The sequence below is a fragment of the Myotis yumanensis genome, unplaced genomic scaffold, assembly GCF_028538775.1.
Source record: "Myotis yumanensis isolate MYYU_CA2020_CCGP unplaced genomic scaffold, mMyoYum1.0.hap1 SCAF_3, whole genome shotgun sequence".
NCBI classification, from domain to species: domain Eukaryota; kingdom Metazoa; phylum Chordata; class Mammalia; order Chiroptera; family Vespertilionidae; genus Myotis; species Myotis yumanensis.
This window is the reverse complement of record NW_027223754.1, coordinates 192,892,534-192,909,948: the sequence shown is the minus strand read 5'-3', so window position 1 is coordinate 192,909,948 and position 17,415 is coordinate 192,892,534. Positions and strand designations below refer to the sequence as shown.

Below are 17,415 nucleotides of genomic sequence, written 5' to 3'. Positions count from 1 at the left end.
CCTGCAAACCAGGCATGTGCCCTGAACCACAACTTCATGGTTCATAGGTTGGGGATCAACCACTGAGCCACACTGACTTGGTGAGCAATAGAAACTTTAAGAAAGAACCAAATGTAAATTCTAGAACTGAATGATGCAATATGTGAAATTTAAAAAATTATTGGAAGGGCTTAATAGAAGAATGGAGATGGCGGAAGAAAGAGTCAGTGACCTTGAAGATGAATAGAAATTATTCAATCTGAAGAACAGAGGAAGGCATTTTTTTAAATGAGTAGAAACTCAGGAATAGTGGAACAATATATTAAAAAAAAAAACCCTCTAATATGCATGTTCTTGGAATGCTAGAAGGAGAGAAGAGAATGAGGCAGAAAAAATATTTGAAGAAATAATGGCTGGAAATTTCCCAGCTGTTGAAAAAGGCATCTATCTTCAGGTTTAAGAAGTTCAATAAATTCAAAGCAGAACTAAAAATAAACAAAAGAGCACACATGGGCCCATCAAAGTCACACTGCTGGAAACTAAAGATAAAAAGAAAATCTTGAAGGCATCCAGAGAAAAAGAACACATCGCAATCACAGCACCACATTTTCAATGTCACTGCTTTCTCATCAAAACCAGCACAGACCAGAAAGCAGTGGAACAACTTCTTCAAAACACTGGAAGGAAAAAGCATCAACTCAGGGTTGCTTTCCCAGCAAAAATATTCTTCAAGAAAGAAGATGAAATAAAAGCATCTTCAGATAGAAAGAAAACTTAGAAAACTTGTCATCAGCAGACCTGCATTAAGAGAGACGCTAAACTTCTTCAGGCTGAAGGGAAAGAAATCCAGATGGAAGAACAGAGTCTCTGGATGGATAAAGAGAAATGGTAAATTTGTGGGTAAATATAAAATATGTATTTTTCTTAATATCTTTAAAATACATATGCCTGTTTAAAGCAAAAATTATAACATTGCATTGTGAACTTTATAACATGTGTAGATTTAATATGCATGGAAACCATAGCATAAAGGATGAGGGGAGACTTACTAGTATGTGGTAACGAAGTTTCGTCGTTCAACAGTAAGTCTAAAAAGACTAAAAAAGTGAAGGATGCAGTTCTCTTTAGAGCAGTGGTTTTCTGTTTGTGGTCTGGGGAACGCTGGGGATCCCTGAGATCCTTCAAAGGGGATTATGGGGCCAAAATTATTTTCATAACAATACTAAGATGTTGTTTGCTGTTTTCTCTCTCTTTCTCTCATGAATGTATCAGGGCGTGACCAGAGGCTATGCGAGGTATGTCAGCATCGTCCCTTCACAACTAATGGAACATGTGCTTATTTATCCTTACATTTTAAATTTTTCTCAGTTTTAATGTTTTATGCAGTGAATACGAATAGATATAACCCACACAGATAAGGGCTTTTGGGGGTTCTCAATAATTTTTAAGGGTGTAAAGCTTGAGTCCAACTGCCCTAGAGTGATCACTAAAAAAGAAAAATTAAAAAAAGAAAGGCAAAAAGGTATAGCTAAAGGCCAATAGATAAATTGAAATGGAATTCTGGACCCTAAATGGGATTAATTTGGGGGACTTGTTGCTAAAAGGGTGACCTATTAGAAATTGTCCTGGTTTATCTGAGACTGAGGGGTTTCCTGGGACACAGGGCTTTCAATCCCAAAACTGGTTCAGTTCCAGGCAAACCCAGACAGTTGGTTATTTCTAGTCCTTCAATCATCTATTTTGTTCCCCTTTCCCTTAGCTAATGTGAGCCCATAATGAGCCAAGGCTACATCTGCTCTATGCATGGGTCCCCAAATATAGGTTAAGAGGATTGAATAAAAGAAATAAAGGGAACAATCTACAAAATTGTAAGTACACAATGTTCGCAAAAATAGAAACACGAGAACAATCTAAAACAACTGTGACCGGCCCAGCCGGCATGGATCAGAAGTTGAGCATCAACCCATGAACCGGGAAGTCAAGGTTTGATTTCCGATCAGGGCATATGCCCGGGTTGTGAGCTCATTCGCCAGTGTGGGTGTGCAGGAGGCAGCAGATCAATGATTCACTCTCATCATTGATGTTTCTATCTCTTTCTCCCTCTCGCTTCTTCTCTGAAATCAATAAAAATATATTTTAAAAAGTAAAGAAATAAAACAACTGTGACCATATTAGAGTATAAGGCTATGGGTGACTTAAAAAATGTTTCTCTGTTTAGTGAAATTTATGTGATGTTATTAAATCACTTTAATAATTATAAAATAAATGTATTTAAAATGATAATTGTGACCAGTTGGCCCCTTCTAAGGCAAACAAGATTAAAAGGATGAGGTCCTGGATCCTGAAAATGATGCTAAGACCCTGGCTCCAGTGGCATCTTTAGGCCGTGTAATCAATGAAGAACTTTTTGCTCTTGGATATAAGCTTAGGCCAGGCATGATTCTTTCAACCTTGGGGAGCTCATGTCTGAAGACACCTCATGTCCCACTGTCTCAACTCTTTCCCCTCCATTGGAATTTGTTTCTCATTGACTGAGAAGGGGCAAAGGGCAGAAGCAGGGAGAAGGGACAGTCTTCAAAGTTGTGATGTGAGGGTTGGGGAAGGTGGAGAGAAAGCCGAAGTCCATGGGTGTGAGTGTAAGAAGTGCATAAACATGTTTTCAGCATTTGGATTGTTATTTTTGAAATTCCCACTGGTGCTGCCACCTGCTGTCCTGCATAGGGAAGGACTTCCTGTGGCAAATGTCTGACTTTTACTGGTTGCTCTATATTGTCTTTTAATATCTAATAGCTACAATATGAACTGTTCTGATAATTTCACCCTCCCTTACGGTAATGGACATACTAAGCTGCCGGCTGGGTGGTTTTTGATATGTGGGGTAACTATTTATTCATATATCCCTGCCAGCAGGACTGGGAGGCCTTGTTCCTTAGGACGACTGACTGTCTTTATGCCCCAGAAACATCACAGGGTCTGAACCAAAAGGGATCTTCTCACAGCCGTGGCACTGGACTGCAACGGCGATCTCCAACTGGGAGTCCTGCTGAATATATTGCTTTACCATTTTTGTTATGCTGGTAATGGTAGGCTCCCTTAAGGTAGAAGTGGCCCAGCTGACTGGTAGCAAAGTAAAAGCCCTGAATGCCACTTCTAATAACGACAATACCTGGGGTAAATCAAGAGCTTAGCCAGGTCAGGGAGGCAATTCTAGAGAATCAGGCTTCATTTTTCTCCTGTTTATTTTTGTAGCTTGACTGCTTGCTGCTGTATTCAATGTCTTCCTCATTTTAGATCCTGCATTCTCTATATTCCATCCCTGCCAACTGCTTTCAAGGCAGAAGCCAATGCAGTCCAGCAGGATGAGACTTTTCACTTAAAACTAATCTCATAGATATGAGATGAGAGAAATAGCAGTGAGGAATGTTAGGAGCAGAAATGGAATAGTGGGGACGCTATAATTATAAGAAATATTAATCATGCTCATGTGATTGTTCTAGTGTGATTAGAGAAAACCTAGTTGAGAGTTGTACGCCCCAGGACATGGGAGCCAACATCGGAATGCAGTCCAACCTCCTTTCCTGAGAACTGCCTATCATTATGGAAAGATTAACAACCTTGTTGCTGAAACAATCTAGTCCCGGAGGCGCCAGCCCTTTGCCCGCCCTTTTCGACCCCCAGCCCCTATTGCTTGTAATCTGGTCCTAGAGGCACCTGGAGGCATCTGCTCTCCATGACCTCCTCCACCACCCCTCCCCACCCCCAGCCCGCATTGTCTGCAACCTGTAACCATTATACCTTGCCTACTTTCCCATACCCGTAATTCTTACTTTCCCATGTAATCTTTGTCCTTCTACCCAAAATAAGCAGCTGGCTTATGGGGAAGGGGAAAACAGATTTTTGTGAATGACCTACTGCTCTCCCATACCGCTGGCATTATTGGAATAAATACTCATAAATGATTCAACCCTGTCTCTGCTTAATTGGCTCAAATAGTGACAGGCAACCCTGACCCATTGGTTGTCCGGTTTCAGTTTGATTGGGGCTGGGGGGGCTGCTTCCAAGATGGCTGGCTGACAGGGCTGTGGGCAGGGGCCTCAGTTCCTGGACACACAGCCCTCTTCATTGGACACTTGAGCGTCCTGATGACATGACAGCTGACCTTCCCCAGAGTAATCTAAGATAGAAAGAACAAGGCTGAGGCCAAAATGTCTTTTTAAAAAGATTTTTATTTAATTCTGGTAAGAATGCTTAACATGAGATCTATCTTTTTAAAAAATATATTTTTATTGATTTCAGAGAGAAGGGAGAGGGAGAGAGAGATTGAAACATCAATGATGAGAGATAATCATTGATTGGCTGCCTCCTGCATGCCCTCTACTGGGGATCAAGCCTGCAATCCTGGCATGTGCCCTTGACCGGAATCAAACCCGGGACCCTTCAGTCCGCAGGCCGACCCTCTATCCATTGAGCCGAACTGGATAGGGTGAGATCTATCTTCTTAACAAATTTTAAGCTATAGACACAACATCGAACAGAAAATCTGAAATGTCTTTTATAACCTAGCCTTGGACGTGGCATAGTATCACTTCATAGTATCATATCATATTCAGTTGGTCACACATACCAACCCTGATACAGTATGGGAGGGGACACCACGCGGATGCGAATGTCATGGAGCAGGGATCCCTGTGGCCATCTCAGAGGCTGGCTATCACAGAAGTAGATATGTCATTTTAGTACAATAAATGCAGAAGGTCAGTAGGCAGGATGTTATTTTTGCCAGGTAGGACTGTAGTTCAGATGGATTAACCTGAAGCCACAGTGCCCTTGGGGATACTGGCCCTCTCTTTCCTCTTCCACCCTAAGATCTGAAGGGCCCCTTCACCCATCACCATCAAGGAATAAGACTGCACAGATTAAACAATGACTTACAGCAGACAAAACACAAGAGGACTGGGGCTTTGCGGGGGGGGGGGGGGGGGGGGGGGGGATAGCAAAGGTTACAAACTACCACGAAGCTGTGGACAAAGAGAGGGGATGGGCAGGAAGGAGGAGCCCTCCCACCCTAGGGGAAGGTAACCTTAGTGACTCCAGAGAACCTAGGACTGTGGTCTCACACCAGCAGATTGTCCAAAGGGCAAGTTCAGAGGCTGGAGGTTCCACTTCCAAATCTCCCATCCCGGGGCTTTGGGTGGACTTTGAAGCCTGAAGTCAAGTCCTTCAGTAAAGGATTCCTTAACCATACTGTGTATGTGCCTTGCTTGCTAATAGCAAGGCTGTTCTGCTGTATCCTGCACCATCCCTTCCTTTCACATGAGGAGTTTATAGGTGAAGCTGCATTTGTATCCTATATAATAAAGGCCTAATATGCTAAGTGTCTGGTCATCTGGTTGTTCGTTCAACCAATCAAAGTGTAATATGCTAATGATATGCTAAGGCTGCTCAACCACTCGCTATGACGTGCACTGACCACCAGGTAGCAGATGCTCCAACCAATAGATCAACTTGCTGCTGGGGTCCAGCCAATGGGGACTGAGCGAGATAGGCTGGACATGCCCTGGAGCCCTCCTGCTGTCCCTCCTCAGCTGGCCAGCCTCCATGTCCCTCCCCCGCCCCGATTGTGTACCCGTGGGGTCCCTCAGCCTGGCCTGTGCACTCTCATAATCCAGGACCCCTCGGGGGATGAGGGACTCTACTGGTGCATGCATTTGTGCACTGGGCCTCTATTTTTAGATAATCAACTTGGTATATTATTCTCTGCTTTAGTTTCCTTTGTTTCTGCCAAGACTTTAATAAATCCTTATTCAAATGGTGCCCCCTTGTTCCATCTGTGCTACTCAGAAAGAAAGTAGTAGAGAGGTGCACCCTTATCCCATCTGTGCTATTAAGAAAAAAAGTGGGAAAGAGAAGGGAGAGGTGAGCGGTAGCGTTGGTAAAGGGAGCCACCTGGTGGAGGAGGAGTGCTTTGCAATCCAGCTGCCCTTTCCTGTGTTGAGACTCTATCTCCATCAGGGAGCTGGAAGGATAAGCTTTATTAAACAAGACGATAGTTTCCTTACAGCTGGGTCAAGGACAGGCAGCCAGGGTTTTCTGAAAATAGCCGGGAAGGAGAGGAGGTGGGAGTGAAAGACAAGAGAGTAGATCATTCACAGACATCAAAGCAGAGCAGGCCAGTCCTGTGAGGAAACAAAGTCACACAGAGTGAAAGATTTTGCCCAAGATCACGGTGACTCCTCAAGCAGTGCTTTTAGCTCTGCCCAGCCCCTCTGCCGGAGTCAATGAATACCCTCAGCTGTTGTCACATGCATGAAGCAAAGAGAAAAGAAGGTGCTGGTTCTCAGCAGTCTTCGAGAACAGTGGATGGAAAGCCACACTGACAATACACACACCTGTCCCCACACACCTTACGTAGAAGAGACGTGTGCGAGACAGATGCATGATGGTCACACACACTGGTATAAAAGGAACACTGTGCAGTTGATACTCAAGTCAATCCTCTGCATACTGGGTCATGTCCAGGGTAGGGAGCGAGGGCTGGTGAGGTCCAAACGGAGGTACGATTGGAAGGATTCCTGGGGCTTCATTAGGGTAGAAAGATGACAGGAGGTATGCTGCAGGGGATCAGGGGTAGGAGGCTGGAGGACTCTCAGGCAAGAGGAAAGCATGAGGAAAAACCCCAGGACAGAGCCGAGGGTGCTGGCATCCATGGGGAAGGAGGGTAAGGAGCCAGAACAGGTCGAGGGAAAGTGGCTGCACCTGCAGCTGGTAACTAGAGAAGTCTGGGGCCTGGACACAGCCCCTGCCATGGGGGTCCAGCCCCTTGAATGGTGTAGCTTCAGTGTGTACTGTGGGGGAGGAGTCCAAGAGGAACTCAGGTGAGGGTGGAGCCTAATGGCTCTGCTCAACTGACTCCATAGGGGCTCTGTAGGGAGGTGCAGTCTGGGACAGCACACTTGTCCTCCTGGGGGTGAGGGGACTATGGGATACAGTGAGAGATTCTGGTTCTGAAGCTTTAGAGGGAGGCAACGACTCCCTTCCATCCCTGTCACCTCCAGTCACGGTGAGGCCTGTACTATCTCTCAATCCTTGGTATCAGTCAGTTATACTTGGGTATGAATATAACCCACTGTGTGACCTCAGAGGCATGAGCCCTCTTTAACATTAACTGTAGAATACAAGGCTTTGCTTCCAGTTAAGGGAATTTCAATCATCTAGTTAAGAGGAAGGAGATAGTAAAGGTAATAACAGCTAACTTCATCAATGCTTACTCGATTCCAGGTCACATGCTGAGCAATTTTACATGGAATATTCCTGGGAGGAAGGAGGAACCCTTGGAATTGCCTTGCATGACCAGCAAATGTGGTTTTACCATAGGTTAGTGGCTTGTATATTCTCACACCACTAGTAAGAGGTGGTGGTTTGACACTAGAGCCTGTTCACCTGATCACTGTGTAAAACTCCCTCCCAATTAATGGGCTCCTGCACAGAGCCCATTCATTTGCCCATTTGGCCTCCTCATCCTTTCCCTTCCTGTTGTACCTGCAAGATCTCCCCCATCCTCAACTGTCCATACATGACACAGCCTTGGAGTGACTCCAGGTCAGTGCTCAGGGACCCTATGGCATGGGTGTTATCTTGATTGAGAGGGGAAAGTTGGGAGAGATGTCCCAGAGAGCTGGGTGTGGGTATTGGAGGTCGTCCCTAGGCTGGGCAGGAGCAGTGAACGCCAGAGGGAAGAGCAGTCTGTGGAAGGGCAGGAAGGAGGGGAGGGGAGGACCAGGCCATAGCCAGGGGCAGCCCCCACCCTCATCTTTATCCTCAGCCACATCAGGGACTGCTGGCCTCTTACTGACCTTTGGTTATTTAAGCCTAAACCAGATAGGGTTCTTGCCTCTTAGGGGATAGCATTTGGGTTGGGAAAAGGGGTCAATGTGGACAGGCCTGTGCTCTTTGTTGGGATCCTAGGATTTGCAGTGGCCTCCAAGAGTTTCCAGGGTCAGCCTCCTGGCTGGGATGGCCTTTGTGATTTAGGGTTGAGGGATTTCCTGCTTCTGCCTGAGCTCGCTGGACATGTGGGCTGCGGGGAGAGGGGGTCAGCTAGGGAGGGGTACACAGCTAGACTTTGCTGCTCCTGCCTCCTCTTGGGCCTCCTCCCAGAACATGGAGCCTGAGTCCTTGGGCAGCATGTGGTCCTCTGCTTCAGAGGACACACACCTGCTCCTGTCCTCCTGCCCATGTTGGCCAGTTTCTTCTGAGCAGAAGTGTCTGGATTGACCTAAAGCAGTGGTTCTCAACCTGTGGGTCGCGACCCCTTTGGCAGTCGAACGACCCTTTCACAGCGGTCGCCTAAGACCATCCTGCATATCATATGTTTACATTACAATTCATAACAGTAGCAACATTACAGTTATGAAGTAGCAACGAAAATAATTTTATGGTTGGGTCACAACATGAGGAACTGCATTTAAACTTTAAATTTTAAAGGGCCAGAAGGTTGAGAACCACTGACCTAAAGGATCATTTGGCATTCAGGCAAGAAAGTTGTTGGTAACTATATGATGCTATCTCAGCTGTGTGGAGTGGAAGTGGGATAGGGGCCTGGCATAGGGCTGGCTTAGATGGGTGCCAGCCCTTATCTCAGATGGAAATAAACATCTTGGATTCCTGATCATTTCTCTGGGACCAAAGACTCTGGTAAAAAAAAAAAAATTAAAAAAAATCAAAGTCTGTCTCAGGACCCACCCTGTGTTCCCCCCGAAGGGCTGGGGTGAAACCCACCTTGGCATCCACCCATCCATCTATGGCTGTTGCCTCCTCCCCTGTCCTTTCCTTACTCACATGTTGGTGCTTCTGGTGACCATCTTTTCTATCAGAATGAATGGAGCAGCCTGATTTGAAGGAGGGTAGGGGTATTATCAGAGTGAGCATGCAGATTGGGAAGTCCGCTGTGTGTGTGTGTGTGTGTGTGTGTGTGTGTGTCCAGTGGGGAATGGAATATCCAAGAAGGTGGCAGAGAAGGGAGGACAACTTGGTGGGTCTCTGGCTCCCACTGTGGTGAGAAGCGCCCCCTGCTGCCCATAGGGGGAAACAGCAGCAGAGCTCTTAGTCTCAGTAGGTCCCGGCTCCCACCCCCTTGTAAATGGCTCTGAAGCTGCTCAGTCCTCCTCTGGTTGATTGTGCTCCTTTGCGGGTCTTCAGGGCTCTGGCTCCTGGAGGGGTGGGATCGAGTGGAGGATGAGGATACTCATGTCACAGGAGTTTTGGGGGATTGAGGCTGCTTTTATTTGGGCCTGCTAGTCACCATGGAGGCCTCCAAGCTTCGGGGTCAGGCCCTCTGTCAAGACTCCCGTGAGGGGCACTGAACTAACATAAAGAGCACAGAGAACAGTCCTTTGGGGAGAGGCTTGGATATGCACTGTGAACGCAGAGTGGCTGGGACACTGCGTTGACCTGGTGACTTAGGTAATGGGTGAATACACATGGAGCATCCTCCTTCAGCTTCTCTCTACCTTGGAAAGGGACAAGGTAGGGCCCAGTAGCCCTTGGCACTTCTGCTGGGCAGTTTGTCTGAGAGGAGGCTCTCTCTCCTCCCCACTTGGCCGGGTGACTCTGCAGAGAGTCTGGGCAAGGAATAAGCTTTCCAGTTCTCCTCTGAGTTCTTTTCTCGCTCTTTTCCAAATGCATTCCAGAGTGTGTGGTAGGGTCAGTGTTGCAAGCCTAGTTCTTCTGGCCGGAGCCCCAGTGACTGTCCTGAATGTGTGTGGGGCAGAGCCATTACAGGGGGCAGAAGTGTTCATCTAATGAGCACAAGCCAGGGACTTTCCAACAATTTTCCCTCCCCACCCCAGCCAGACTCTGTCCCCACCCCACACCGAATCCTCTTCTTTCTGACTCTTGACCTACAGTACTTTTATTCTGAAAGAACCAAGGCCACTGGAGGTAGGGAGGTGCTAGAGGTTAGAGCTGGCCATGAACATGAATAGGGCCTGTCCTCGGGGCTGTTTTCCAGGGCAGTGATTCCAGAACTCTAAGAGAGGGGTCTTGGTGTTCTCAGTTCTCCTCTTATTCTCTGTCCCCATTTTTGTTAGCCTTTAAGCAGAGGGTCTCTATAGCCAGGCCTATTGGTCTTTCTCTTACTGTTGCCTTCACACCTCCATGATCCTCATCTTTGTAGCCCTTGGCCTTGTATCTTCCACCTGTTTCCCTTTTCAGGCCTTCTTGCTGCCTATCCTTCTCAAAGTAGACATGGAGGCCAGGCCACTATTTAGAAGCTTCTCAACCTCCTCCCAGTACTGCACAAAGAGTCTTACCCCAGTCACCTCCTTCTTCCCCAACATGTAGGATGAAAGTATACCATAGCCAGGATGCATTCAGATGTTGGTAAACTGAACTCTGTTCAGTGCCTTGGGCCTGGTTCTGTTGAGCATATGAGGCTTTTTCCAAAATAAGGACAAGGACATAGACAAAAAGACTCTTAAATTCTTGAACCCCAGTCACAGTTTTCCAAAAGGTCCTCCGGGATAGACTTTTCACTAACCCTCAAATGCTCAACACTTCGTTCTTTCTTAGATGGAAAATAAAGAGAGTTGAGATTGGTTATTCTCTAGCTTCATTTCCTCTCTGCCCGTTTCTTTTATCCAGGAGGCCAGACCGTGAACTGGATATAAGGTCACTATTGGGCAGTGGAGTGTGAGAAAGAAAGAACTTTGGCCTTAGGGGCTGCAAGTTATAGATTAACGTGGGGAGGGCTGAGGAGGGACTCGGCGGGAGGGTAAGGGCCTGAGAAAGGGACTGGTGACCTGGGACAATCTGGGCTTGAAGGTGCACAAACACGAGGAGTCTGGGGACTGGTGCTGTCTGGAGTGGCCCTCAGCTCCTCTCTGGCTACTTGACCTTCCTGAAGACCTGCTTGCATACTGCATCCCTTGCGGTCAGTTCCTGGGGATAAAGAAGGAAAGTTGAGGAAAACGAATGTTCTTGCCAGCTGGAGCTCCTTTCTCAAGGTCCTTGACCTCCATTTAATCCTCAGGATACATCAACTAGAGCATTTGATGCATGAGGGATTGTATCATTGTCCAGACCTTCAACTTTTCACCCCAGAGGAAGGAAGGTAGCTGGGTCAGGGAATGTGAAATGGTGAAGTCTCCATCTCTCCAGTTTTGATTTATGGACATTCACTTGACTTATAGCCAGGGCCCCACCTCGACCACTCTATTTTTTCCTCTCTCGACTCTCCCCAGAGCTCTTTTGAAAAAATTTTTTTATATGCTTTTGTTCCCCAGTGCTTTTGTCCCCCTGCCTTGGTTGTTTTCTTTGGAGAGGGGGCAGGAGATAGAGTAGTAGAGTTATCTGATTTGGGCAAAGACATGAATCCTCGCTGGAGGCCCCTTTCCAGACATGCCCATTAGGGTTCCTTTTCCCAGACCTCACCCAGCTTACCAGGTACAGCATCTCTCCTTCCAGCCAGTGCCTCCAGCCTCGGTTAGGTACCTCCCCTTTCTGCACACAGACCAGCTGCTCCTCCTCCCAAGTTACTATGGTCTACAGGCAAGGCAGGAGTAAAGGAAGACTGAGGGGCAGTTCCACTCTGGCTGGGCTGTCCCCTTTTACACCACAGCAGACACTGTCTTGCTCCAGCCCCTTCATTCTGAGTGAGAAGGCTGCTCTGATTTAGGACCCCTGCCCCCCACTCTTAAAGGCCACTGAGGGGGGCCCACAGTTTGTCTACTGCAGGGCAGAGTAGGGAGGGAGCAGGATAACCAGGGTGAAATTGGGGAGTGGGTGATGAAGAACAGAGACTTTGCCCTCTGGATACTTCTGGTCAACCTGGAGGGGCCTTTGGGAAAGAAGAGATAGGTTGGGAGTTCCATCAGGGAATCTCTTTCTCAGTTTCAAGGAGAGCTGAAGCTTTCCTGAGAATGAAGGATTAAGCTCCCAGAGTCAGAGCTGGGAGGGCCTGGGCATTCCAAGCAATACTTATAAGATAGACCCTGCTAAACAGGGAGCTCAGAATCTTGATCAGTAAATAGATATTTATGATACCAGGCAAGACTGTTGAGGATGGGAGTGAGGAGCTAAATCTTCAAGGAAGTGAGGAGTTAATTAGATTGGAGCTAATGGGAAATTTCTAGCAAGGAAAGTAACAGCACAGAAGTAAGAAAGAGGGCAAACAGTTCTGAGGGGATGTAACCTAGTGTGTATGTGGGAAGGACACTAGTGTGCTGTGTGAAGCATATGACCTTACCTGGAGCGTAGTAGATTGTCATGGAAAGGGTTTAAGTAAGGGAGTGACATGGTCACTTTTACATGTTAGATCCTGGTGGCTACAGTACACAGAGTGGTTTAAAGAAGGGTTAAGATTCATGACCAAGTAGGATTCATCCCAGAGATGCAAGGATGGTACAACATCCGTAAATCAATAAATGTGATACATCACATAAACAAATTGAAAGAAAAAAACCACATGGTCATATCAATTGATGCAGAAAAAGCATTCGACAAAATCCAACACCCATTTTTGATAAAAACTCTCAGAAAGGTGGGAATAGAAGGATCATACCTCAACATAATAAAAGCCATATATGACAGGCCCACTGCCAACATCATACTCAATGGACAAAAACTAACACCATTTCCCCTAAGAACAGGAACAAGACAGGGATGCCCACTCTCACCACTCCTGTTCAACATAGTACTGGAAGTATTAGCCATTGCAATTAGGCAAGAAGAAGGAATAAAAGGCATCCAAATTGGAAAAGAGGAAGTAAAACTGTCCTTATTTGCAGATGACATGATATTATACATACAAAACCCTAGAGACTCCATCAAAAAGCTACTAGACTTAATACATGAATTTGGCAATGTAGCAGGATACAAAATTAACCCCAAGAAATCTGAGGCATTTCTATACACCAACAGTGAACTTTCAGAAAGGGAGATCAGAAAAACAATCCCATTTACCATCGCACCAAAAAAATTAAGATACCTAGGAATAAACTTAACTAAAGAGGTTAAAGACCTCTACTCAGAAAACTACAGGACGTTGAAAAAAGAGATAGAGGAAGACATAAACAGATGGAAGAACATACCATGTTCTTGGATTGGTAGAATCAACATCATTAAAATGTCCATACTACCCAAAGCAATCTATACATTCAACGCACTTCCCATTAAAATACCAATGGCCTTCTTCAAAGATCTAGAACGAACTCTCCAAAAATTCATCTGGAATAAAAAAAGACCCCGAATAGCTGCAACGATCCTGAGAAAGAACAAAGTAGGTGGGATCTCAATGCCAGATATCAAGCTGTATTACAAAGCCACTGTTCTCAAAACTGCCTGGTACTGGCACAAGAACAGACATATAGATCAGTGGAATAGAATAGAGAGTCCAGAAATTAGCCCGAACCAATATGCTCAATTAATTTTTGACAAAGGAGGCATGAACATACAATGGAGCCAAGATAGTCTCTTCAATAAATGGTGTTGGGAAAATTGGACAGACATATGCAAGAAAATGAAACTAGACCACCAACTTACACCATACACAAGAATAAACTCAAAATGGATAAAGGACTTAAATGTACGACAGGAAACCATAAAAATTCTAGAAGAATACAAAGGCAACAAAATCTCAGACATATGCCAAAACAATTTCTTCACTGATACAGCTCCTAGGGCAGTTGAAACTAAAGAGAAACTGAACAAATGGGACTACATCAAAATAAAAAGCTTCTGCACAGCAAAAGAAACCATCAACAAAACAACAAGAAAACCCACCTCGTGGGAAAACATATTTGCCAACGTCATATCGGATAAGGGCTTAATCTCCAAAATTTATAGGGAACTCATACAACTTAACAAAAAGAAGATAAACAATCCAATCAAAAAATGGGCAAAGGATCTAAATAGACACCTTTCAAAAGAGGACATTCAGAAAGCCAAGAGACATATGAAAACATGCTCAAAGTCACTAATCATCCGAGAGATGCAAATCAAAACAACAATGAGGTACCATCTCACACCTGTCAGAATGGCCATCATCAACAAATCAACAAACGACAAGTGCTGGAGAGGATGTGGAGAAAAAGGAACACTTGTGCACTGCTGGTGGGAATGCAGACTGGTGCAGCCACTATGGAAGGCAGTATGGAGGTTCCTCAAAAAATTGGAAATGGAACTCCCATTTGACCCTGTGATCCCACTACTAGGAATATATCCCAAGAAACCAGAAACACCTATCAGAAAGGATATATGCACCCAGATGTTCATAGCAGCACAATTCACCATAGCTAAGATCTGGAAACAGCCTAAGTGCCCATCAGTAGATGAATGGATTAGAAAACTGTGGTACATCTACACGATGGAATACTATGCTGCTGTTAAAAAGAAGGAACTCCTACCATTTGCAACATCATGGATGGAACTGGAGAGCATTATGCTAAGTGAAACAAGCCAGTCAATGAAGGAAAAATACCACATGATCTCACTCATTCATGGATAATAAAGACCATTACAAACTTTTGAACAATAATAGATACAGAGGCAGAGCTGCCTCAAACTGATTGTCAAACTGCAGTGGGAAGGCCAGAGAGAGTTGGGGGGCAGGAGGGAGGGGAGTAAGAGATCAACCGAAGGACTTGTATGCATGCATATAAGCATAACTAATGGATATAAGACACTGGGGGGTAAGGGAGGGTAGTGGTTTGTCAAGGGCGGGGGGGGGGAAAAAGGATACTTATGTAATACCCTTTGTAATACTTTAAGAGGAAAATAAAAAAAAAAAAAAAAAAAAAAAAAAAGAAGGGTTAAGATTGAGAGCTAATTTCAGGTACCAGGTGAGAAATGAGGGCCTGAGTTAGGCTGGGGATAGTGAGAAAGGCTAGGAACAGATGAGAGCCATATGAAACAGCAATGTTCAGTAGAAATAGAATGCGAATGTAAGCCACATATATAATTGAAAGAGTTCTAGTAGCTACATTAGAAAAATAAAAAGCAACAGGGAACTAGGATCTGCAAAGGAGACCAAAAGGAATATGTAAGAAGCAGAAAGAAATGCAGGAGAGTGAAGTTATAGAGGCTAAGGGAAAAAAGACTGTGGTGATGAACAGGGTCAAAGGCTAGAGGGTAAGCAAATATTTGCTCATTGGCCTGAGGGTGACCTGCTCTTTTGGTCCTATTGACTGGTGATAAGATCCCGCAGGGAGAGAGTGGGAGTGGGGCGCACCAGGAGCCTGCTATCCTGGGGACTCCACAGCATGCTGTGGTGGTCATTTCCCCTGGCTCTGGCTGGGTGAGGTCATTTTGCTTTGCCCCGAATTATTAAGAAGCACCTACTTGCTCATCCACATCCCCTCCCCTCCCCCAAACCTGAGGAAAGGTACCTGGCATTTTCGTCCATCCACCATCCTTAGGTCCTCCTCAAACTCTACTCCCACCTCGAATTCTAGAACGTAGTTGCGAAAGGTGCTGAGGGTCTTCACTGTCATGTGGTTGCCCTGATGGTCAATCTTCTTGTCTGGCTTGAGCAGCAGCGCTATCTTCCGCAGAGCCATGTTGATGTCTGTGGGGATGATCTCTTAGCTGGTGTCCTCTTAGCCAGCCAGCCAGGGTTCCCCCACCTGCAGCAGCCCCTTGGGGGCTGTGAGCTTTCTCTCAGCTGGGTCTGGACTATATTGATTTTCTCCCTCCTAGAAATACTCCTGGCTAGAGATGGATCCCAAGAGAGGTGCCAGCTCCTGAGCCTTTCCACAGGGTCCAACCCCAGCATTCCCCTTTCTCAATGGGATGGTGAGGCAGGAAGGTAGAGGGAAAAGGGGGAGTGAGAGGGGTCTGGGAGGGGTGAGGCCATTACTTAGGGCTTGCAGGTAGTCCTCCATGTTCTTCTGTGAGACAAAGCAGTAGTAGCCGGTGAGGTTGGGAGGCATTGTCCGGGCTGGCCAAGATGGAGATGGAGATCTTAGGAGACTATAGGAGACAGGGTGAGGAGGGAGGGGTGTTGTCTGGCAGGAGAGACTCCCGCCAGGCCTCCACACACAGAGACAGGCTTGTGTAAAGGTCTATGCTTACCAGGGTTTTTATAGCGCCGGGGCTCTGTTGCAATAAGAGCTCCTACCAGACCTCCTCCCTCCTCTCATGATGAGTTTGGGGTGGTGTTTGCTGCCTGAAGGAGGGGCAGGGACTTGGCAAGGTCGTGCTGGACCTCGGCTTTTCCTGAGGAAGGAACCTGGAGCAGGATCTGGGGCTGTCAGTCATCCAAAACTTGAGCCTTTCCAAAGGTCAGCTTGGCTTCCAGCCCATTTGTGGGAGGCTTGGGAACGATTCCAGAGCCCTGGGGAGATGGTGTCCCCCTGGGAGGAGCTGGTCTTGCTGTGTGGAGTGTGGGCTCTTCCAGGCTTACCCAGGGATGAGTTCCAACAATATTCTGAGATCCTGGGGCTGAGTTGGGGATCCTGAAAAGTATGAGGGGAGAAGGTGGGGGAAGAAGGAGGACAGCCAGCTGACCACGAGCCAAAGTGAAGCAAATCCTATCGCGCTGGCCCCCACAACTCCTCTAGACACCTCCCCTAGCTGCATTCCAGGCTCTGTCCTATAAGACCACTGGGAAGGAGGTGGAGAAACTGCTCGTGCTAAGCACAGAGGGGGCGGTGGGCAGCCTGATGAGGTGTTGAGTTCAGAGTCCAGAGCGGAAGGTGAGGGAGGAGGTTGGTTGGCTATTCTGGAGAATTTTACACGCTTTGGCCTGGGACCCAGGGGTTTCCTTCTCCCTGTGGAGTCATTGATGATACCTACCCCCCCCCCCCCCTCCCCCGGCCTCCTCTACCTCCCAGTGCCTCAGCCCTCAGACAGCCCAAGCTTACCAGTATTCCCATGGTGGAGGGAGGTGTGCCTCAATTATTTTGTGCCCCACCTCCCGCCCCCAACCTACCAACTTCTCTGGCTTCAGAATCAATGGGCTGATTTATGATGGTTTAAGGTGGGGAATTCGGGGAGAGGAAGGCAGGGAGGGTAGGCAGTGGGGAAAATTACACCCAGTGGTGGACTGCCTCGATAGGTGTGTGCGTGTGTGTGTGCGTGCGTGCGCGGCACACAAATCTCACTTTTCGTTCAGTTCCAAAGCCCTTTCCGCCGCCCTGCTGATCACCCCGTGTTTTCCTGAAAGACCTGGGGCTGGGAACTGAAATGCTAGGGTCTTTCGGGTTCAGGCTGTGGGTTTGACTTCACGGTTCCCAGGAGGCGCGCAGTAGGGACTTGCTGATGGAATGGACTGTGTAAAGAGGTTAATGCAGAGTTGGGGGGTGGGGGTGGGGTGACGCGGTACTGCTCCTCCTCGCCTCCCTCAGGTCTCCGTTGACGTCTTGGTTCCCCACCCCCGAGCTTCTAGCTTCTAGATTCTCCCGAGGTCCGTCTTATTTCCCACCCCCTCTACGGCTTTCC

The 17,415-nt window shown here is 46.8% G+C and overlaps 1 protein-coding gene across 2 annotated transcripts; it reads right to left on the bottom strand.

Annotated features, from left to right (window-relative positions):
* Positions 1-9,894: 9,894 nt before the first annotated feature.
* RBP5 (retinol binding protein 5) lies at positions 9,895-16,117 on the bottom strand. 2 transcript variants are annotated; one of them, XM_070407917.1, is made up of 5 exons: positions 16,048-16,117; positions 15,833-15,945; positions 15,363-15,541; positions 11,419-11,520; positions 9,895-10,917 (listed from the first exon to the last, which is right to left on the bottom strand). In XM_070407917.1, the coding sequence occupies exons 2-5, from the start codon at positions 15,903-15,905 to the stop codon at positions 10,864-10,866; spliced, it is 408 nt and encodes a 135-aa protein (XP_070264018.1). In that variant the 5' UTR covers positions 15,906-15,945; positions 16,048-16,117; the 3' UTR covers positions 9,895-10,863. The 2 variants fall into 2 exon arrangements, with proteins under 2 accessions (XP_070264018.1, XP_070264017.1); XM_070407916.1 differs by lacking the exon at positions 16,048-16,117 and having other exon boundaries at positions 15,833-16,004.
* Positions 16,118-17,415: the final 1,298 nt, after the last annotated feature.